Source organism: Sinohyriopsis cumingii, chromosome 14 (genome assembly GCF_028554795.1).
Source record: "Sinohyriopsis cumingii isolate HCF-2022 chromosome 14, ASM2855479v2, whole genome shotgun sequence".
Classification (NCBI taxonomy): domain Eukaryota; kingdom Metazoa; phylum Mollusca; class Bivalvia; order Unionida; family Unionidae; genus Sinohyriopsis; species Sinohyriopsis cumingii.
In genome coordinates this window covers 41,689,609-41,713,486 of record NC_142974.1, presented here as the reverse complement: position 1 = coordinate 41,713,486, position 23,878 = coordinate 41,689,609, and the positions used below count along the sequence as shown (strand labels likewise).

At 35.5% G+C, this 23,878-nt stretch overlaps 1 protein-coding gene across 1 annotated transcript in view; it reads left to right on the top strand.

Moving 5' to 3' along the window:
* The window catches only part of LOC149783631 (dual specificity tyrosine-phosphorylation-regulated kinase 4-like), a 209,085-nt gene extending 187,493 nt beyond the window's left edge, over positions 1–21,592 (top strand). Inside the window, exons 11-14 of the mRNA XM_089933148.1 lie at positions 9,418–9,547; positions 15,443–15,621; positions 18,518–18,640; positions 20,269–21,592. Coding sequence (XP_089789274.1) covers positions 9,418–9,547; positions 15,443–15,621; positions 18,518–18,640; positions 20,269–20,435 — 599 coding nt within the window. The 3' untranslated portion in view covers positions 20,436–21,592. The remainder of the gene's footprint in view (positions 1–9,417; positions 9,548–15,442; positions 15,622–18,517; positions 18,641–20,268) is intronic.
* The last annotated feature ends 2,286 nt before the right edge of the window (positions 21,593–23,878 follow it).

Sequence of the window (23,878 nt, the reverse complement as noted above, 5' to 3'; positions counted from 1 at the left end):
GTAGACCTGAAAAATAAAGCATTTCACTTTAACACTGTAGACCTGAAAAATAAAGCATTTCACTATAGCACTGTAGACCTGAAAAATAAAGCATTTCACTGTAACACCGTAGACCTGAAAAATAAAGCATTTCACTATAAATAAAGCATTTCACTATAGCACTGTAGACCTGAAAAATAAAGCATTTCACTATAGCACTGTAGACCTGAAAAATAAAGCATTTCACTATAGCACTGTAGACCTGAAAAATAAAGCATTTAATTCACTATAGCACTGTAGACCTGAAAAATAAAGCATTTCACTATAAATAAAGCATTTCACTATAGCACTGTAGACCTGAAAAATAAAGCATTTCACTATAGCACTGTAGACCTGAAAAATAAAGCATTTCACTATAGCACTGTAGACCTGAAAAATAAAGCATTTCACTTTAACACTGTAGACCTGAAAAATAAATCATTTCAGTGTAACACCGTAGACCTGAAAAATAAAGCATTTCACTGTAACACCATAGACCTGAAAAATAAAGCATTTAATTCACTATAGCACTGTAGACCTGAAAAATAAAGCATTTCACTATAACACTGTAGACCTGAAAAATAAAGCATTTCACTTTAACACTGTAGACCTGAAAAATAAAGCATTTCACTATAACACTGTAGTCCTGAAAAATAAAGCATTTCACTTTAACACTGTAGACCTGAAAAATAAAGCATTTCTCTATAACACTGTAGACCTGAAAAATAAAGCATTTCACTGTAGACCTGTAGACCTGAAAAATAAAGCATTTCACTATAACACTGTAGTCCTGAAAAATAAAGCATTTCACTTTAACACTGTAGACCTGAAAAATAAAGCATTTCACTATAACACTGTAGACCTGAAAAATAAAGCATTTCACTGTAACACCATAGACCTGAAAAATAAAGCATTTCACTATAGCACTGTAGACCTGAAAAATAAAGCATTTCACTGTAACACCATAGACCTGAAAAATAAAGCATTTCACTATAGCACCGTAGACCTGAAAAATAAAGCATTTCACTGTAACACTGTAGACCTGAAAAATAAATCATTTCAGTGTAACACCGTAGACCTGAAAAATAAAGCATTTCACTGTAACACCATAGACCTGAAAAATAAAGCATTTAATTCACTATAGCACTGTAGACCTGAAAAATAAAGCATTTCACTGTAACACCATAGACCTGAAAAATAAAGCATTTCACTATAACACTGTAGACCTGAAAAATAAAGCATTTCACTGTAACACCATAGACCTGAAAAATAAAGCATTTCACTATAGCACCATAGACCTGAAAAATAAAGCATTTCACTATAGCACTGTAGACCTGAAAAATAAAGCATTTCACTATAGCACTGTAGACCTGAAAAATAAAGCATTTCACTGTAACACCGTAGACCTGAAAAATAAAGCATTTCACTGTAACACCGTAGACCTGAAAAATAAAGCATTTCACTATAACACCGTAGACCTGAAAAATAAAGCATTTCACTATAACACTGTAGACCTGAAAAATAAAGCATTTCACTATAACACTGTAGACCTGAAAAATAAAGCATTTCACTATAGCACTGTAGACCTGAAAAATAAAGCATTTCACTGTAACACCGTAGACCTGAAAAATAAAGCATTTCACTGTAACACCATAGACCTGAAAAATAAAGCATTTCACTATAACACCATAGACCTGAAAAATAAAGCATTTCACTATAACACTGTAGACCTAAAAAATAAAACATTTCACTATAACACTGTAGACCTGAAAAATAAAGCATTTCACTATAACACTGTAGACCTGAAAAATAAAGCATTTCACTATAGCACTGTAGACCTGAAAAATAAAGCATTTCACTATAACACTGTAGACCTGAAAAATAAAGCATTTCGCTATAACACTGTAGACCTGAAAAATAAAGCATTTCACTGTAGACCTGTAGACCTGAAAAATAAAGCATTTCACTATAACACTGTAGACCTGAAAAATAAAGCATTTCACTGTAGACCTGTAGACCTGAAAAATAAAGCATTTCGCTATAACACTGTAGACCTGAAAAATAAAGCATTTCACTTTAACACTGTAGACCAGAAAAATAAAGCATTTCACTATAGCACTGTAGACCTGAAAAATAAAGCATTTCACTGTAGACCTGTAGACCTGAAAAATAAAGCATTTCACTATAACACTTAGAATGTTTCTTCTGCAAGTTGCGCGTGCTATCAGAGATATTGATGTAGACAAAATACAAAAATGCAAGACAAAATAGTTAATTGAATTTGAATTATGGAACACAATATAATTTTGAGCATTTAGTCCAAAGTTATTAGTGTATTTTTATAAGTATAAACAATGCTTTATGATGGCATGTTCAGTCAATACAACCAGTGATATCATGTTTTGTGCACATTCAAAATTATGATAGCACTTGATCATTGTGAGAACACTCAAATAGAGATGTATAATTGATCACACCCTGTATCAGTCTTGATTGATGCATTAAAAAAGTACAATTAATGGCTTAGTTATGAAAATATCACATGTATGTACACCTCGATAACTCGCACCCTGATAACTCGCGAACCCGCTTATAACGTGGTGTCAGGTGTGGATCCCATTTTTTTAATCTGAAAATACCCCAAACATTTATCCCTATTTGTTGAACATGAAGAAAATCATGATTAAAATTGGTAATAGAAACTTTGATGTATTGCTCGTTTTAGCGATGAAAACCTGGAAATTTTAATCAACACTATGAAATATCAAATTTAAAAATAGCTCATACAATGTTTTACATTTTCTTTCCAAACGACATTCCTAGTACCCCGCAATTAACGATATGTAAGGAAATTTTGATCAATGAAAATGTCACTTTTTTTATCAATTGAAATTTGTGTTCTAGTTCCATCTTTTAGTTCCTTTTAAGTGTAATCGTCATAAATGCAATGTGTCCTCTTGTAATTAAACGTAAAATGCGTCAATCTACCATAACAGCTATGTCTGCAAGTGTTTCTCTGAGAACCTAATTAAGTGCTGACCGTGTTTTGATAATTGAATTGCAGAAGTATTTGTTGTATTGTTGCACTGAATTAAAAGCTGGTCACCTTTGTATTATCACGTTAATAATGTCTTTTGAATTTTAAAAAAAAGGAGGTGGAATAAAAGAAAAGTTAAAAGGCACAAAAAAAGGCACAAAAATCGAACTAACTTAAAATCTAGTGGCCTTGGTTGTATGTCGGGTGAACTCACTTCATTTGATCAATCGAACACTGTAATAAACATTATTATGTATGTAACAAAAACTACCTTAAATTAACTGACTCTTTCATAACTGTGATCAAAGATAACAAGGCAGCCAAGCGAAATGAATACTTCGTAAAATATCAAGCTTGATTTCACCGATACTGACCATTGTGGGCAAGTGAGGTTCAGAGAATTCTTGAACTGGCGTTTAGAGATATCCTCAGGGATGATAAGAAATTTCATTATTACTTCCATTGAAATCGCGACATTAACATTGTACTAACTGAACAATAAAATATTGAGTTTCGAAGTAGACATGTCACGAAGTAAATATCACGTGTTTTTGAAAGAAAAAGGAATCTAATTTGGTGGTGTATCAACAGTTAGTCTAGTTCCCAAATTATGGACTTCCAATTTGGCAAGATACTATTAAACACCATTACGGGAACCAGACTCATCAAGAAAACAAAAAGCAATGACATAATACACAGATTTTTCGTGTACATGTGATGGTTGTTCAGACCAGTTGGAATGATCTTTCATATGTTGGATATTTTGGAAAAAAATGTTATTTTAACAGAATAATGAACAACTTAATTAGAAAAAGCCCATTATTAAAAATTATTATCAACGTGATTGTAAAATGAGGATTCAGTCATTCAGTCATTTAACAGTCCAGTTCTCTAACGCCGCCCCCTCTTATGGTTTTCTCGATGTCACAGCGATTTTTTTCCAATATTTGGAGGTCCCTCAGTAACTCGTGCCTCATTTTTAGTGTGGTTTATATTTGTGGACCTCGTTGTGCGCGAGTTATCGAGGGAGAGGTGTACTTTGTGTTCACTGTTTACAAAATATTTCATCATATTTAAAAGAAATGCAATTAGTTTTTTTAGAAATAGGAGTAAAGTTTGTATATAGATCTATCTATACTCAAGTCTGTCACATGACTGTGTATACCATCTATACTCAAAAGTCAGACTCATGACCGTGTATACCATCTATACTCATAAGTCCATCTCATGACTGTGTATACCATCTAGACTCAAAAGTCCATCTCATGACTGTGTATACCATCTATACTCATAAGTCAGTCTCATGACTGTAAACCATCTATACTCATAAGTCAGGCTCATGACTGTATATACCATCTATACTCATAAGTCAGGCTCATGACTGTGTATACCATCTAGACTCATAAGTCAGGCTCATGACTGTGTATACCATCTAGACTCATAAGTCAGGCTCATGACTGTAAACCATCTATGCTCATAAGTCAGGCTCATGACTGTGTATACCATCTATACTCATAAGTCAGGCTCATGACTGGGTATACCATCTAGACTCAAAAGTCCATCTCATGACTGTTAACCATCTATACTCATAAGTCAGGCTCATGACTGTGTATACCATCTATACTCATAAGTCAGGCTCATGACTGTGTATACCATCTAGACTCATAAGTCAGGCTCATGACTGTGTATACCATCTAGACTCATAAGTCAGGCTCATGACTGTAAACCATCTATGCTCATAAGTCAGGCTCATGACTGTGTATACCATCTATACTCATAAGTCAGGCTCATGACTGGGTATACCATCTAGACTCAAAAGTCCATCTCATGACTGTAAACCATCTATACTCATAAGTCAGGCTCATGACTGTGTATACCATCTATACTCATAAGTCAGGCTCATGACTGGGTATACCATCTAGACTCAAAAGTCCATCTCATGACTGTAAACCATCTATACTCATAAGTCAGGCTCATGACTGTGTATACCATCTATACTCATAAGTCAGGCTCATGACTGTGTATACCATCTAGACTCATAAGTCAGGCTCATGACTGTGTATACCATCTAGACTCATAAGTCAGGCTCATGACTGTAAACCATCTATGCTCATAAGTCAGGCTCATGACTGTGTATACCATCTATACTCATAAGTCAGGCTCATGACTGGGTATACCATCTAGACTCAAAAGTCCATCTCATGACTGTAAACCATCTATACTCATAAGTCAGGCTCATGACTGTGTATACCATCTATGCTCATAAGTCAGGCTCATGACTGTGTATACCATCTATACTCATAAGTCAGGCTCATGACTGGGTATACCATCTAGACTCAAAAGTCCATCTCATGACTGTAAACCATCTATACTCATAAGTCAGGCTCATGACTGTGTATACTATCTATACTCATAAGTCAGGCGCATGACTGTGTATACCATCTAGACTCATAAGTCAGGCTCATGACTGTGTATACCATCTAGACTCATAAGTCAGGCTCATGACTGTAAACCATCTATGCTCATAAGTCAGGCTCATGACTGTGTATACCATCTATACTCATAAGTCCATCTCACGACTGTGTATACCATCTAGACTCAAAAGTCCATCTCATGACTGTAAACCATCTATACTCATAAGTCAGGCTCATGACTGTGTATACCATCTATACTCATAAGTCAGGCTCATGACCGTGTATACCATCTATACTCAAAAGTCCATCTCATGACTGTGTATACCATCTAGACTCAAAAGTCCATCTCATGACTGTGTATACCATCTATACTCATAAGTCAGTCTCATGACTGTAAACCATCTATACTCATAAGTCAGGCTCATGACTGTGTATACCATCTATACTCATAAGTCAGGCTCATGACTGTGTATACCATCTAGACTCATAAGTCAGGCTCATGACTGTAAACCATCTATGCTCATAAGTCAGGCTCATGACTGTGTATACCATCTATACTCATAAGTCCATCTCACGACTGTGTATACCATCTAGACTCAAAAGTCCATCTCATGACTGTAAACCATCTATACTCATAAGTCAGGCTCATGACTGTGTATACCATCTATACTCATAAGTCAAGCTCATGACCGTGTATACCATCTATACTCAAAAGTCCATCTCATGACTGTGTATACCATCTAGACTCAAAAGTCCATCTCATGACTGTGTATACCATCTATACTCATATGTCAGTCTCATGACTGTAAACCATCTATACTCATAAGTCAGGCTCATGACTGTGTATACCATCTATACTCATAAGTCAGGCTCATGACTGTGTATACCATCTAGACTCATAAGTCAGGCTCATGACTGTAAACCATCTATGCTCATAAGTCAGGCTCATGACTGTGTATACCATCTATACTCATAAGTCAGGCTCATGACTGGGTATACCATCTATACTCAAAAGTCCATCTCATGACTGTGTATACCATCTAGACTCAAAAGTCCATCTCATGACTGTGTATACCATCTATACTCATAAGTCAGTCTCATGACTGTAAACCATCTATACTCATAAGTCAGGCTCATGACTGTGTATACCATCTATACTCTAAAGTCAGGCTCATGACTGTGTATACCATCTAGACTCATAAGTCAGGCTCATGACTGTGTATACCATCTAGACTCATAAGTCAGGCTCATGACTGTAAACCATCTATGCTCATAAGTCAGGCTCATGACTGTGTATACCATCTATACTTGTATGTCAGGCTCATGACTGGGTATACCATCTATAGTCATAAGTCAGTCTCATGACTGTGTATACTATCTATACTCATAAATCAGGCTCATGACTGTGTATACTATCTATACTCATAAGTTTCATAAGTCAGGCTCATGACTGTGTATACTATCTATACTCATAAATCAGGCGCATGACTGTGTATACCATCTATACTCATAAGTCAGGCTCATGACTGTGTATACCATCTATACTCATAAGTCAGTCTCATGACTGTGTATACCATCTATACTCATAAGTCAGGCTCATGACTGTGTATACTATCTATACTCATAAATCAGGCGCATGACTGTGTATACCATCTATACTCATAAGTCAGGCTCATGACTGTGTATACCATCTATACTCATAAGTCCATCTCATGACTGTAAACCATCTATACTCATAAGTCAGTCTCATGACTGTGTAAACCATCTATGCTCATAAGTCAGGCTCATGACTGTGTATACCATCTATACTCATAAGTCAGTCTCATGACTGTGTAAACCATCTATGCTCATAAGTCAGGCTCATGACTGTGTATACTATCTACACTCATAAATCAGGCGCATGACTGTGTATACCATCTATACTCATAAGTCAGGCTCATGACTGTGTATACCATCTATACTCATAAGTCCATCTCATGACTGTAAACCATCTATACTCATAAGTCAGTTTCATGACTGGGTATACCATCTATACTCATAAGTCAGGCTCATGACTGTGTATACATCTATACTCATAAGTCAGTCTCATGACTGTGTATACCATCTATACTCATAAGTCCGGCTCATGACTGTATACCATCTATACTCATAAGTTAGGCTCATGACTGTTTATACTATCTATACTCATAAGTCAGGCTCATGACTGTATATACTGTCTATACTCATAAGTCAGTCTCATGACTGTGTATACCATCTATACTCATAAGTCAGGCTCATGACTGTATACTATCTATACTCATAAGTCAGGCTCATGACTGTATACCATCTATACTCATAAGTCAGGCTCATGACTGTGTATACCATCTATACTCGTAAGTCAGGCTCATGGCTGTTTATACTATCTATACTCATAAGTCAGGCTCATGACTGTATACTGTCTATACTCATAAGTCAGGCTCATGGCTGTTTATACTATCTATACTCATAAGTCAGGCTCATGACTGTATACTGTCTATACTCGTAAGTCAGGCTCATGGCTGTTTATACTATCTATACTCATAAGTCAGGCTCATGACTGTATACTGTCTATACTCACAAGTCAGGCTCATGGCTGTTTATACTATCTATACTCATAAGTCAGGCTCATGACTGTATACTGTCTATACTCATAAGTCAGGCTCATGGCTGTTTATACTATCTATACTCATAAGTCAGGCTCATGACTGTATACTGTCTATACTCGTAAGTCAGGCTCATGGCTGTTTATACTATCTATACTCATAAGTCAGGCTCATGACTGTATACTGTCTATACTCATAAGTCAGGCTCATGGCTGTTTATGCTATCTATACTCATAAGTCAGGCTCATGACTGTGTATACTATCTATACTCATAAGTCAGGCTCATGACTGTGTATACCATCTATACTCATGAGTCAGGCTCATGGCTGTTTATACCATCTATGGTAATTCAAAATCAGATAAAGTGACTGTTTGGTAATTCAGTCAGATAAAGTGTATGGTCATTCAAAGTCAGAGAGTGTTTGTGTATGGTAATTCAAAATCAGATAAACTGTCTGTGTATGGTAATTCAAAGTCAGATAGTGTTTGTGTATGGTAATTCAAAGTTAGATAAACCGTCTGTGTATGGTAATTCAAAGTCAGATAAAGTGACTGTATGGTAATTCAAAGTCAGATAAAGTGACTATGTATGGTCATTCAGATTCAGATAAAGTGACTATGTATGGTAATTCAAAGTCTGATAAAGTGTCTATGTATGGTAATTCAAAGTTAGATAAAGTGTTTGTGTATGGTAATTTAAAGTCAGATAAAGTGACTGTATGGTAATTCAAAGTGAGATAAAGTGTTTGTGTATGGTAGTTCAAAGTCAGATAAAGTGTCTGTGTATGGTAATTCAAAGTCAGATAAACTGTCTGTGTATGGTAATTCAAAGTCAGATCGTGTTTGTATATGGAAGTTCAAAGTCAGATAAACTGTCTGTGTATGGTAATTCAAAGTCAGATAAAGTGACTATGTACGGTAATTCAGAGTCAGATAAAGTGTCTGTGTATGGTCATTCAGATTCAGATAAAGTGACTATGTATGGTAATTCAAATTCAGATAAAGTGACTATGTACGGTAATTCAAAGTCAGATAAAGTCCTGATTCACAAACTAGGTTCTTGAGTTCTTTGCAGCTAGTCACTATTTTGTTATATAAAACCATGTATCTGTTTCTTTTCATAAATCCTGTTTTGAAGAATACATAATGTTGAAATATAGAAAGGAATAAAAACATAATTTTCAAATAATTTTCTGTGTTCAAACATCTTTATGATGCAGGCTTAATTGTAGTCAGTGTTGCCTGTAGGGTGAATGTATTTTGCTTTCATATCATTCAGAATTAAACTGGAAAATAATCTATGCAAACTGGTGTGATTTTGTTTCAGATTCCAAAGGAAGTCCTCGTAGTATAACAAATAGTAAGGGTAAAAAGAGACGAGTTGGATCAAAAGACTTGGAACAGTCTGTCAAAACTAGTGATGCCAGTTTCCTAGAATTCATTCGTCGCTGTTTAGAGTAAGTAAAGCTATGTGGCCAAGCAACTTTTTCTTGGAGAATGAAGAGAGAAATATTTCAGCAATTGACAGTGTTAATATACATAATTGTGAATGCTGATATACATAATTGTGAATGCTGATATACACAATTGACAATGCTGATAGACATAATTGTGAACTAAAAAACATCAGATTAATTTCTCCGTAGACATACTTGATATATTTGCTTATAAGTCGAGTCCAACTGGAAACTGCACAGTCCCAAATCTGCAGTCATGTAATGCATCAGCAGATTTTGGTATCTAGCTTTCTAGGTGTAATTAGTAAAGCAAGTAACATAGACCCTGATGTGTTTGTGCATTATGTGATGGCAAATGAGGATTTATATTGTTTGAAATTTACTCATAAATGGATACATATGGTAACTGTGAGATCTAATTTTGCTGGAAGTGTATTATTTATCATTTTTTCATATTTCAGTAGTAGTTATAAAAATGTACATATATTTTTCTTTCACTCCTATTAATGAACATTAGTGACAGATATTTTTAAACCTTCAGTATGTTAGCAAAATGTTTATTTAGCAATTTATATTATGAAAACTGCAACTGTAATTGAGACTTTATACATTCCACTTATGCAAAACCTTTCAATGGCCTTCATCTGTTGTGCTATTTTCCAGTTTCTTCTTTAAATATTTTTACCCATAATGCATTCAGACTACTACTAGCTTGCAAATCTAGCCCTCCCAGGTAAAAACATTTAAATATGTTACCAATAATGCATTCAGACTACTACTAGCTTGTAAATCCAGCCCTTCCAGGTAAAAACTTATTTAAATATGTTACCCATAATGCATTCAGACTACTACTAGCTTGCAAATCCAGCCCTCCCAGGTAAAAACATCTAAATATGTTACCCATCCCAAGAATATTTTAGTTACTTCTACTCAGGCTAAGAAGCATGCTCTCATCATGAGAAACGACACAAAAGGCAGAATCTATTTGGATAAAGTTCTGCCTTTACAGTTTTCTTTGCACATTTAGGTACTTGCATGTATGCTACTTCACATTGAGTTCAGCCGATAATTATTATTTTTATGTGCGTTCAAGTCTCTAGTGCTTATAGGAAAAAAACTTTCAATTTATGTGTAATTCCACTGCAGATGTGTACGTAAAGGTGAGTTTTGTATTCTTAGTATCCAGGCACCAAATTTCAATGGTTTTACTCATAGGAGCCATCCTTGAACCTTGTGTAGATTATAATTTCAATCACAATCAGAATCTTTATAGGTCACCACCACGGGACTCACCATTGCTGACAGTTCCTATAGACCTTGTCACCTTAGGGTTCGACTCGATATCTATTGCTGTACAGTGAGGGAAAGATCTAACCAACAACCAAAATACCCTCTTGCATAGCAGATGCATGGGCTGGTTATTTGGATTAAACATCCATAATCCATCCCAAAATAAAGAATTGGATGACTATCTCCTTACACAGATGGTCTACTTCTGTTTTGACTGGATTAGACCATGTACTGGGGATTGTTGGAACCTCGAACACAACATGTCCACACTACGTTACAGTACCAATTCAAGATGCACTGCAAGTTTAGTCAAATGAACCATATTCATAGGATGATCGACTTCAAAACAGACAAAACATCCTTTAACCATATTAGCAATGTACAAAGTTACAATGGGTGGGAAAAATATGCAAGGCTGTCTGCCTCCACTTCACAGACCAGTCATGGCCGAAGATAATTCTCACAACTGTCATCATCTGTTCTCTTTCATGATCATGCTGATGGCATTCGCAGCATACAACTTTCCTCTCAGTCTCAGGCACAGTTGAGAGATTTACAAAGCAACCAACAAATTTGCAGGGATGTTGCCAGAGCACTAGCCACTGGGAAACAATCCTGCAGCTAAGTGAAAGAATCAGAGTGAGATCAATAATTTTCACCATAATACCATCCCTATCTCAACGACATACACACAAGTCCCCCTTCCCACCCTTCTCACAGATCCCGGTGTTGAGAAGGCTCCAATATTTCATGGCTGAATGATGTCATGGGGACCCAACAGTAGTTTCTGGGGACTTGGTGTTATTGCATTACTAAGCATTTGCCACAGCTGTTTTGACTACAGTGCAGCACTTATCAGTTGATTCTCAACCTATCCACATTCTGTCAACACTGTTACACTCGTGTTTGTGAATGGAACACAACAATGGGTTCAAATGCTGTCCATTGCGAAGTCTGTGCAGTCAGTGTGGACTTGGAAGAGAAATGATTTCACGCCCCTCTTAAACGGCTTTAAGAAGTTCTGTGATTCACCTGCAACAGGCTATAAACAACTAGTAATTATAATGTGGGTTTTACATGTTGCTCTCCTTTGATTCTCAATCTCTTGTCAATTAAAATAAGTTAGACCTCGTATCCTTTGAAGATTCAGTTACCGGTAACTAGATCTGGACTCTGTGTTCAAGTAAGATGAATGTGTTCCCCGGGAAAGAGATTTGAATTCATGAAATAGTAAGTTCTGTGCCTCTTTGGAACAATCCATCTGCTAGAGTATTCATTCGCCAGCCAAATATTGCTCATTACAGCAGCAGACGTTTTTGTCCCTGGTCTCGTTACAATGTTTACATGATCTAAGTGGAAACCGAACCTTGACAGCTGGACCAACTCTCTCAGTCGGCAAATATTTGAGGTTGTATCACGATGCATTTTTGATTCATATCAACAATACCACTGCAAACACATCCTCTTACAATCATGATCACAATGGATGCAAACACAGAGAGCTGGGGAGAGCATGTCTAACTTTTTGGACTGACATAGGAACATGGCCCTCTCTGGATCATTATTTATATGTCCACATCTTCAAAATGGATGCAGTTATTTGAATGCCTGTTATTGGTGGCTGGTGAACCTAATTGGGAATAGAGTTCTCATCCTGCCCAACAACTTCACTGTGGTGACTAATCTCAAACAGCAACATGGAACAAGTACCCAGATTTTGTTGTTTTTGTTTGGGATTTTCTAAAGCGGTGTCCTCAGTGACAATCCAGATATCAGATTGACATCTCCTAGGCTGCCTAATGTATTTTCAGATTTATGGAATTGACTTATGATGAATATTAGTGACAAGGTGCAAATCCAATAGTCCCAATCTTTGTCACACCAATCCTGGGCCCAAGGTCTTCTGTAATTGCTTCTTCTTGTACATTGGAATGACCTAATGTTTATACATTTAACACCTTGGGTTATGAATGTGATGCAGAGTCCAAAAGTATCTGAGTGTATCTTCATTCTTATTACAATAGAGAATACAGGACCAACCAGGTTGCAGAGGAAGGCAATAGAATATAAATCTCAGTAGTTCACATCAGATTACTCTTTTCCAATGAAGACATCCATACCACAATAGCTAACTTTCTAGACTCTTCAACGAGAAACAGTTAGCATCCATCAGTTAAACATACCATTCTATGGTCATTAGCACTCTGTACACTCATAGACATCTCATGAACCAAAGACCTTTCTGATCTTCTATTCATATGGATTTAATATGGCTAATGGCACTAGACCCTTGCCAAAGTGGACTTTTTATTGAGATTAATGTGGCACTAGACCCTTGCTGAAGTGGACTTTTCATTGGGATTAGTATGGCACTAGACTCTTGCCGAAGTGGACTTTTCATTGGGATTAATGTGGCACTAGACCCATGCCAAAATGGACTTTTCATTGGGATTAACGTGGCACTTGACCCTTGCGAAAGTGGACTTTTCATTGGGATTAGTGTGGCACTAGACCTTTGCCAAAATGGACTTTTCATTGGGATTAGTGTGGCACTAGACCCTTGCCAAAATGAACTTTTCATTGGGATTAATGTGGCACTAGACCCTTGCCAAAATGGACTTTTCATTGGGATTAGTGTGGCACTAAACCCTTGCCAAAATGGACTTTTCATTGGGATTAATGTGGCACTAGACCCTTGCCAAAATGGACTATTCATTGGGATTAATGTGGCACTAGACCCTTGCCAAAGTGGACTTTTCATTGGGATTAGTGTGGCACTAGACCCTTGCCAAAGCAGACTTTTCATTGGGAATAATGTGGCAGAACAAGACAATAACTGAACTGCTCTCAAGAGCTTAATTAGTTCACTTATCATAGTCCCTTTGGCAGGCAAAATCAACAATACATTTCTTGGTGAACCCATCTACTTCCATTTCTGACACCGCTCCGGTGGCCTAGTGGTTGGAGTGTCCGCCTCAGATGCAGGAGGTCATGGGTTCGATCCCCGGTTGAGTCATACCAAAGACTTACAAAAATGGTACTAACAGCTGCCTCGCTTGGTACTCAGCATTAAGAGGTTAGTGTTAGGACTGGTCGGCCCGGTGTCAGGATAATGTGACTGGGTGGGACATCATGCTACATGTCTGTGGCATGATTCCCCAGTGCTAGACATCACTATAAACTGCCACATTGCAGACATCGTAACGATATGACTGAAAAATTGTTAAAGCTACGTTAAAAATCCAAATCACATCACAACACATCCATTTCTGACATGATGGATCAATATTGCTGATGAAGCCCCTCCACTTGCAATAGCATAACTGACTAGCCTTTCTTACAAGATCTGCTTCCTCATTTGCATTAGCTTTGGCAGGCAGAATCAGCAAATTATGTGCCTTATTAGTGGACCAAAATTTCATGCAGTTCTGACAAGATGGGTCTTTTGCACTCATCCTCTTTAATTGCCAAGAACAAGCTCCCATCCATGGATCACCAGATTTTTGTAATGAAATCATTGTCAACCTCTCAAACGTAAATCAGCACAGACCGTTCCTCCTGGATATCAAGAAATAATCATGGTGCAAATGAATTTGATACGCATTTTGGATCACAGTTGCCACAAGCATAGCATTTGTCCAAAAATGTTCTCCAACCAACATTATCCAGGCCATGGGATGGAGCATGAAGTCAATGGTTTCTGATTTTTATCTTACAGATCTGTCATCCCAAAGTGTTCCACTCAGTCTGGTTGTACCTATAGATGCGGTGCAACAGGTCACCTTTCCTGTTCATTTGACAGATTCATAAGACATGGCTTCCTGACTTATGCTGGATTTGGGGTAGGGAAACCTTTCCCTTTTTGAAGTTGCTCCCTGACAGATGGAGTCTTCTCCAGATGGTTTATCTACAAGCTTTCTCCCACCTCTTTCCTATTCTCCTAAGGTATTATATAATGATTGGGTAACATATTTAAATATGAACCAATTTGTTCTAGTAAAATGTTTCTTTGAGAATACTTACCGAGTCATAAAACACATACACCCTCCCAGCCTTCTTGTAGTTACATTCATATAGAGGATGTGCTTTTAATTTAAGTAGTAAATGAGATATTCTTGGATTTTATCCTCAATCCCTATACCAAGGGGAGATCACTCTGCATGACTGCCACCTAGGTTTTATAGGTACATTTAAGCTTTTTAGCTTTAAGTTTTTAAGCTGGGAGGGCTGAATTTGTGAGGCATTAGTAGTTCTCCTAAGGTATTATGATTGGGTAAGTATTTTTTAAGAAACATTTTCCAAAAATAAAAGTGGTTATTCTGGATAGATAACTTTTTCAGGAATTAGAATGACTTTTGTACAAAAATAAATATTACATCTTCTAGCTCCCTTCCCCAATTCTGCAGCAAACACATCATTTGTGAACAGATCAAATAAATTGTAATAAGTTTACACATTTTGAAAAGTCATCATATGATGTGAAATTTTCCAGAAATCTGAAGATTCTTATTTTAACTTTTTTATATCGATCAGTCTTAAAACCTTCCCTAGGTGTTAAGAAACATGGCTTTAAATTAAAAGGGCACTGATAAATTTTCCTTGTAGTTGGGACCCTAATACTCGTATGACGCCTGAAGATGCCCTACAACATGAATGGATCAAAGAAGGGCTTGTACAAAAGCGGAAAGACAATGTGGGACGATCTCATAAACACCACTCATCTCCTGTCACAACAGATCAGAATGTTGACCCCTATAAAGTGCCTGCGCAACCCCCTCTCCGAGGTAAGAGTAGTTCCAGCAGTTATGGATCTTTTTGTGACCAAATGTGGACCCCATTTGAAACAGAAATGAGTCCATATCCCCTGTTAAAGATTTCAGAAACATTCATGCATCCAGTCCATAACACATGATAATAAGAGAATGGTTCCTTCGAACATGATGTCACACCTATACAGAACTGATATTAATGTAAGGTTTCCTTGGAACACAATGACATACCTGCAGTAGTGATATTAATGCAAGAGTTCATTGGAACACAATTACACACTGCAGAAGTGATATTAATGCAAGGGTTCATCAGAGCAAAATGTCACAAGTGTAATAGTGATATCAGTGCAGTGGCACCTTGGAACACATTATGGCACACGTGAAAATGTGATATTAATAAAATAGTTCCTTGGAGCACATTGTCATTCATGCATAAAATGTTTCCTAGGAACATGATTCGACACCTGCAAAAGTGAAATTAATGCAGTAGTTTATTGAAACACACTATCACACTAGAAGACAGCTATCTTATTTATTTATTTGCTTATTTATTTTTATTTGTATTTGCCTTTGTTTTTTTTCTCTCAAGTTTCTACATGATGTTCAAGAAATTTTTTGGGGACATTTTCTCCTTTTCCCTTTTTTCATTTTTCCTCCTCCTCCTTCACCTACTTCCTCATTGTTCATCCTTGTTCTTTATGATGTTGTTGTTGTTGTAGTAGGATTTAATGCCATTTTTCAGCACATGATAGGCTATATATGGCAGCCAGCATTAATAGTGGAGGAAGAACCTGGGAAAACCCCGGAAAGAACCACCGACCCACGAGAAGCTACTGGCAAGCTTTCTCACATACCCACATTGGCTGAATCCGAGACTCGAACCCACATAGACAGAGGTGATGTACTTTATGTACCTTGCCAAAGTGCTGATAGTGAACCACTTGACTCTTTGCTTTGATTAATCAATAATTTAATATTTGGTTATTGAACTTAATATCTTCTGCTATATATTCATATACATTTACAATATTCTTATTGTTATAACTGTCAGTCATAAAATATGTAACAGACACAAGTGAAACTAACAATATAAGTTAAATGATAAAGTGATTTATTTCCATACAGTTGTAGTTAATACGAAAATGAGAGATTTTATTGTAGTCGATATAAAAATGAAAACTAATTGTAATCAATATTAAAATGAGAGCTGATTATATTCATGATAAAAATTACATCTAATTGTAATCAATATTAAAATGAGAGTTAATTGTAGTCAATATAAATATTAGAGTCAATCTTAGTCAATAAAAATATTTGATCTAAATGTAGTTGATATTAAAATGAGAGCTAATTGATATATAATGAGAGTTAATAATATTTGATATGAAAATGAGATCTAATTGTAGTCAGTATAAACATGAGATCTAATTGTAGTCAGTATAAAAATTAGAGATAGCTCCAGTTCACATAAAAAAATAGTTGCTTTAATTCAATATAAAAATGAGAGCTAATTGTAGTCTATATAAAAATGAAAGCTATTTGTACTCAGTTTAAAAATAAAGGCCAGTTGTAGTTATTATAAAAATGAGAGCTAATTTGATAATTTTAGTCAATATAAAAATGAGAGCTATTTGTAGTCAGTATAAACATGAGAGCTAATTGTAGTCAGTATAAACATGAGAGCTAATTATAGTCAGTATAAACATGAGAGCTAATTGTAGTCAGTATAAACATGAGACTTAATCATCATCAATATAAAAATTAGAAATAGCTCCAGTCCACATACAAAAATAGTTGCCTTAATTCAATATAAAAATGAGAGGTAATTGTAGTCTATATAAAAATGAGAGCTATTTGTGGTTGATATAAAAATGAGAGCTATTTGTGGTTGTTTGATATAAAAATGAGAACTATTTGTGGTTGATATAAAAATGAGAGCTAATTGTGGTTGATATAAAAATGAGAGCTATTTGTGGTTGATATAAAAATGAGAGCTAATTGTGGTTGTTTGATATAAAAATGAGAACTATTTGTGGTTGATATAAAAATGAGAGCTAATTGTGGTTGATATAAAAATGAGAGCTATTTGTGGTTGATATAAAAATGAGAGCTAATTGTGGTTGATATAAAAATGAGAGCTATTTGTGGTTGATATAAAAATGAGAGCTAATTGTGGTTGATATAAAAATGAAAGCTATTTGTGGTTGATATAAAAATGAGAGCTAATTGTGGTTAATATAAACAAGAGAAAATTAAAATATAAAAATGAGAGCTGATTCTAGTCATTGTAACAAGTACTAATTGAAGTAACTGTAACAAGAGTTAATTGTAGTAATTGTAACAAGAGTTAATTGTAGTTGCTGTAACATAAGCTAATTGTAGTCATTATAACAAGAGTTAATTGTAGTCATTGTAACAAGGGCTAATTGTAGTCATTGTAACAAGGGCTAATTGTTTTCATTGTAACAAGGGTTAATTGTAGTCATTGTAACAAGGGCTAATTGTAGTCATTGTAACAAGGGCTAATTGTAGTGATTGTAACAAAGGCTAATTGTAGTCACTGTAACAAGGGCTAATTGTAGTCATTGTAACAAGAGCTAACTGTAGTCATTGTAGAGAGAGATTATCATTTTAACAAGAGTTAATTGTAAATGACTTTTCACAATATAGCAAACCTGATTACATTGCTGGCAGGGTATGCTGCAATTTCTGTCACTTCTTAAAATAAGAAATATGTGTTCCAGGTATGATGGAAATATCATCACATTGGAAGATGTTGATATGCCTTTAAAGCACCAGTAGAAATGTCAGTCCGCTTGATTTCAAGGCCAGTACATTTTGTAATTAAATTACACAAAATTAAAGTTTTACCTTAGAATAATATGACATTGGTTCATATTGTATTTTGCAGAAAAATCTAAAACAGATGAATGGAAGTTTGCATTGAAGGAGAGAAGAAGTGCAAAGAGAGGAGAAAGAGTTCCCCCTGTGGGGGCCTCTGCTGAGCAAACACATGACGAAAGTTCCATGAGAGGTTGGCTTCTGTTTCTCTTCTTTGTAAACTTGACTTTCCATGTTCAGTTGCATAAATTAGTATTTGTGTTATGTACAGGGGATCTTAATATAAAGCATCTCTGTACACCACAATCCCTCAATATAAGGCACATGTTTTACATGGTACCTCAGAATGTAGGACATATGTATAGCAGATATAAAGCACATTTGTACAGCTCTATCCCTCATTGTAAACCACATCTGTACAGCACTGTTCCTCAGTGTAAAGCACATCTGTACAGCCATGTTCCTCAGTGTAAAGCACATCTGTGCAGCACTGTTCCTCATTGTAAACTACATCTGTACATAACTGTTCCTCATTGTAAAGCACATCTGTACAGCCCTGTTCCTCATTGTAAAGCACATCTGTACAGCCATGTTCCTCATTGTAAACTATATCTGTACAGATCTGTTCCTCATTGTAAACCACATCTGTACAGCACTGTTCCTCAGTGTAAAGCACATCTGTACAGCCATGTTCCTCATTGTAAACTACATCTGTACAGCATTGTTCCTCATTGTAAAGCACATCTGTGCAGGACTGTTCCTCATTGTAAACTACATCTGTACAGAACTGTTCCTCATTGTAAAGCACATCTGTACAGCCCTGTTCCTCATTGTAAACTACATCTGTACAGCACTGTTCCTCATTGTAAAGCATATCTGTGCAGCACTGTTCATCATTGTAAACTACATCTGTACAGCACTGTTCCTCATTGTAAAGCACATCTGTATAGCACTGTTCTTCAGTGTAAAGCACATCTGTATAGCACTGTTCCTCAATGTAAAGCACTTATATAGTGTGTGTGCCCTAATGTAACATTAGTTGTATAATTGATTCCATTGGTAGGATGTATGTAGTTTTTAAATATAGTGGTTTACCTGGGTCAGTATAAGGCAACCTGACTTGTGACGGATTTCACATTTGTAACTCACCTGGGTCAGCATAAGGCAGCCTGACTTGTGATTGATTACCTTCTCTGGAAAGCATTATAAGGCAGCCTGACTTGTACTGGATTACCTCCCCTGGAAAGCATTATAATACTGGGCTATTTTACAAACAACATTAAAGGTAAAAGAGTTAGCAAATTGGTCAGTCTATTCTAAATTATCTCAATAAGGGTTAGATTTTCATCTTGCTTAAAATGGCTTAGCTTCCTCTTTCTTTGAATGAAAAATATACTATATTTACTAGAATGTTGAGGTCTGGCTGAACTCCCCCAAACCCACATTAATTGGTCCCATAATACAAATTGCAGTGTCATTTTATAGCATTTTTCCTATGATGTGCTTTCACCCTACATGGTACTATTTGGAGTGGGGGGGGCATGGGCTTATCATATGATAATGAATTTTGAAGAAAACATTCCGTACGTTTGGTACAGGTAGTAGGTGAGCTAATCATCAGTTATGGGCTTATTATGGGAGAATCATACCTGTGCTCTAATTTAAGTCCTAACACCCTTAGTTGAAAGCTCCCCATATTTGATTAGATGAATGGACACACAACTTTGATAACCTGGAATGAACATTGTTTTGTTAGTTTATTCCAGGTTGTTCATACTATACATACAGAAGCTTATCTGTAAAGTTTTCTTTTTTTTATAGCCCCAAGTGCCAAAAGCATTAAGAGTGGTCATGGTGTAAAGAAGCCAGATTCATCTGTAGTGGAGGAAGTTCAGGTGACAAAATTAAATCTCCTCGGACAGCTCCAGAAGCAAGACAATAGTTTAATAGATGATGGCTCTAAGTTCTTGCCTCCTATCGGGAAATAAGAGAGCTTTTAGTTTTAATTACTTTGTATGTGAAGAGAGAGAGAGAGATCTTACTCATCAAGCATATTCATTATTCTAAGCCTAATACATTTTATTACAGTTGTTACAGTATTACATGACATGTTGTCATTCAAATTATATTTAATTTGCAGTGTGTAGTTTTAAGAAAATATAATCATTGGTTGGTATTTACCTTGAACATGTCAAATAATCTTGCTAAATTTGCAATAGTCAGCACACCTTTGAGCATATATGACAAAATAAGTGCTTACTAGAGATGGTAGTTGTTGTTTTCCCTTACACCTTTCTGAATCCATTGAAGACATTATAAAGGACATAGCAAACATGATATCCATTGGTAGCTGCTGTGGTACACACTCCATGTTGAAACTTTTGTACAGCCTAGCGTTAAAGATCAAATTTGGAGATTTCTATAGTTAACAGAGATGATAAATAAGTGTTAAGGGTCAAATTTGGAGATTTCTATAGTTAACAGAGATGATAAATAAGCATTAAAGATCAAATTTGGAGATTTCTATAGTTAACAGAGATGATAAATAAGTGTTAAGGGTCAAATATAAAGATTTCTGTAGTCAACAGAGATGATAAATAAGTGTTAAGGGCAAATATAAAGATTTCTATAGTTAACAGAGATGATAAATAAGTGTTAAGGGTCAGATATAAAGATTTCTGTAGTCAACAGAGATGATAAATAAGTGTTAAGGGTCAAATATAAAGATTTCTATAGTCAACAGAGATGATAAATAAGTGTTAAGGGTCAAATATAAAGATTTCTATAGTCAACAGAGATGATAAATAAAGATTTCTATAGTTAACAGAGATGATAAATAAGTGTTAAGGGTCAAATATAAAGATTTCTATAGTTAACAGAGATGATAAATAAGTGTTAAGGGTCAAATATAAAGATTTCTATAGTTAACAGAGATGATAAATAAGTGTTAAGGGTCAAATATAAAGATTTCTGTAGTCAACAGAGATGATAAATAAGTGTTAAGGGTCAGATATAAAGATTTCTATAGTTAACAGAGATGATAAATAAGTGAAAGTCTTCTTTAGATATTATCTAAAGTCTTCTAAAACCTTGCATTATGTTTTACTTCAAATTTGTTACATTAGTTAATCGGTTAAGCAACAGTTAGAACAAAACAGGAACTGCTTTCAATTTTAAGTCCTGTACCCACTTAAAGGAAACTTTTCATCTCTCTTTTTCTCCATTTTTTCTGTTATTATCTTGAAGTAATATTACATTAAAATTGTTGTTAAAATCATTGTTTCAGTTCTTTTTGAGAACTTATTGGTGATGATTTGACTGCTTTAAATATACTTGGAATTAAGTTAAAAATAAGCTGTACAATGCTTTAATTTACAACAGACTGCACTGGCAAAGCTGTAATCCATTTGAATATGCATGGGATTCAAATTAGAAGAAGCTGTACTGGAAAAGATTTAATCAGTTCTTCTTGGCTGGATGCAATATTTAAATAACTCAATCAAATATTTTATGTGCCTTTTTCCTCTAGAATCTTTCATGAAAGAAAATGGTTGCTCAGTTGTAGTTTTTTATCACATGTTGTGACCATAAAAGCTATTTTCACTTGAAATGTTCACTCCACCAGAACACTTGTAATGATCACTCCATTAGTTCACTTGAAATGATCACCCCATCAGTACACTTGAAATGATTACTCCATCAGTACACTTGAAATGATCACTCTATCAGTACTCTTGAAATGATCACTCCATCAGTACACTTGTAATGATCACTCCATCAGTACACTTGAAATGATCACCCCATCAGTACACTTGAAATGATTACTCCATCAGTACACTTGAAATGATCACTCTATCAGTACTCTTGAAATGATCACTCCATCAGTACACTTGTAATGATCACTCCATCAGTACACTTGAAATGATCACCCCATCAGTACACTTGAAATGATTACTCCATCAGTACGCTTGAAATGATCACTCCATCAGTACACTTGTAATGATCACTCCATCAGTACACTTGAAATGATCACTCCATCAGTACACTTGTAATGATCACTCCATCAGTACACTTGAAATGATCACTCCATCAGTACACTTGTAATGATCACTCCATTAGTACACTTGTAATGATCACTCCATAAGTACACTTGTAATGACCATTACATCATTGCACTTGTAATGTCCATTCAGTCAGTGTAGTTTTGATTTTGTATGAATAAGTGAAGTTTAGACAGTATATGGAACTCAGTTGTATTACATTTAAGAAAGAAAGAAAGAGCTAAATATCAGGATTTTGAAATGAGATGTTGCAAGTGTACCAGTTAGAGGTAAGGCCTGATGATCAAAGCAGTTACAGTTCAATACACACAGCATTGGAAATGATAACCATATCTGTAGTTCAGTGAATTTTCAAGTTTAACATAACCATTTTTTTCCTTCACAAATGGAGTATTTCAACACTGTATTGACTTAGAGCATAACACATTAAATACATGCTAAAACAGGGTGGTCTGTTTATATCAGATTTTTTATGCTACCAGGATCTGTGGAATAGTCGATTTGTTTATTAAGGTGTGATCAGCTTTCCTAATCAGTCATTATGTAATTGCCCCACTTTGATTTCTTTGCAGTATCAAAACTGGACTCTTCCAGAACTCGGGAGAAACATAGCAGATAACATATGCATAGACCAATCTTTTTCAACATGTATTGAATGAATGGTGTTGTTCTATATGTCCATATAAATTATTTCTAAATCATTCATGCATGAAATGAATTCATTAATTTTAGTGACATTTTGAGACAGTGACAGGAAAATTCAATGAGAAACAGGCTTTGATATAATTTGCAATGCTGTGCTGAATGAACAAAGACACATAATTGATCAGTCTGGTGCCTATTCAAAAGTCTGCTCATTACCAGCGTCGAGGAGATAGTTTACCAGTGCAGTTGCCTGACTGATTGGTCATTTTATAGATATTGGAAATAAAACAAATGAAGTTAAATGTAGAATAATATACCAGTCAGTGTGTTTACAATGATATAGCTGTGTGATGCCAGTAATTAATACTTATATCAGAAGCTGTTATTATTAGTTAAGATTTCCTTTAACCATAGAAGAAGTGAGGGAAAAAATGGTCAAATTTTGGCAACAGACATTGAGAGTGTCTAATACTGAACATTATTCAGGAGAGAGGAGAGGGGTCCAATAGGGTGGGGGACAGTTTGATTATAACTGGTCTTAAATGAGTGGCTAAAAATGGAGTAATTTTCTTTTGGAATATTTTGTAAGCATCTTACTGAATATGCCATTTGAAGAAATAAGTCTATTAGACAATTGAAAAAATGTGTACAATCAATGAAAGTTGTATATTTGTAAGTCCTATTTTTTAGACAGTTGAAAGTGCCAAATTAACTGTGCCAAATTG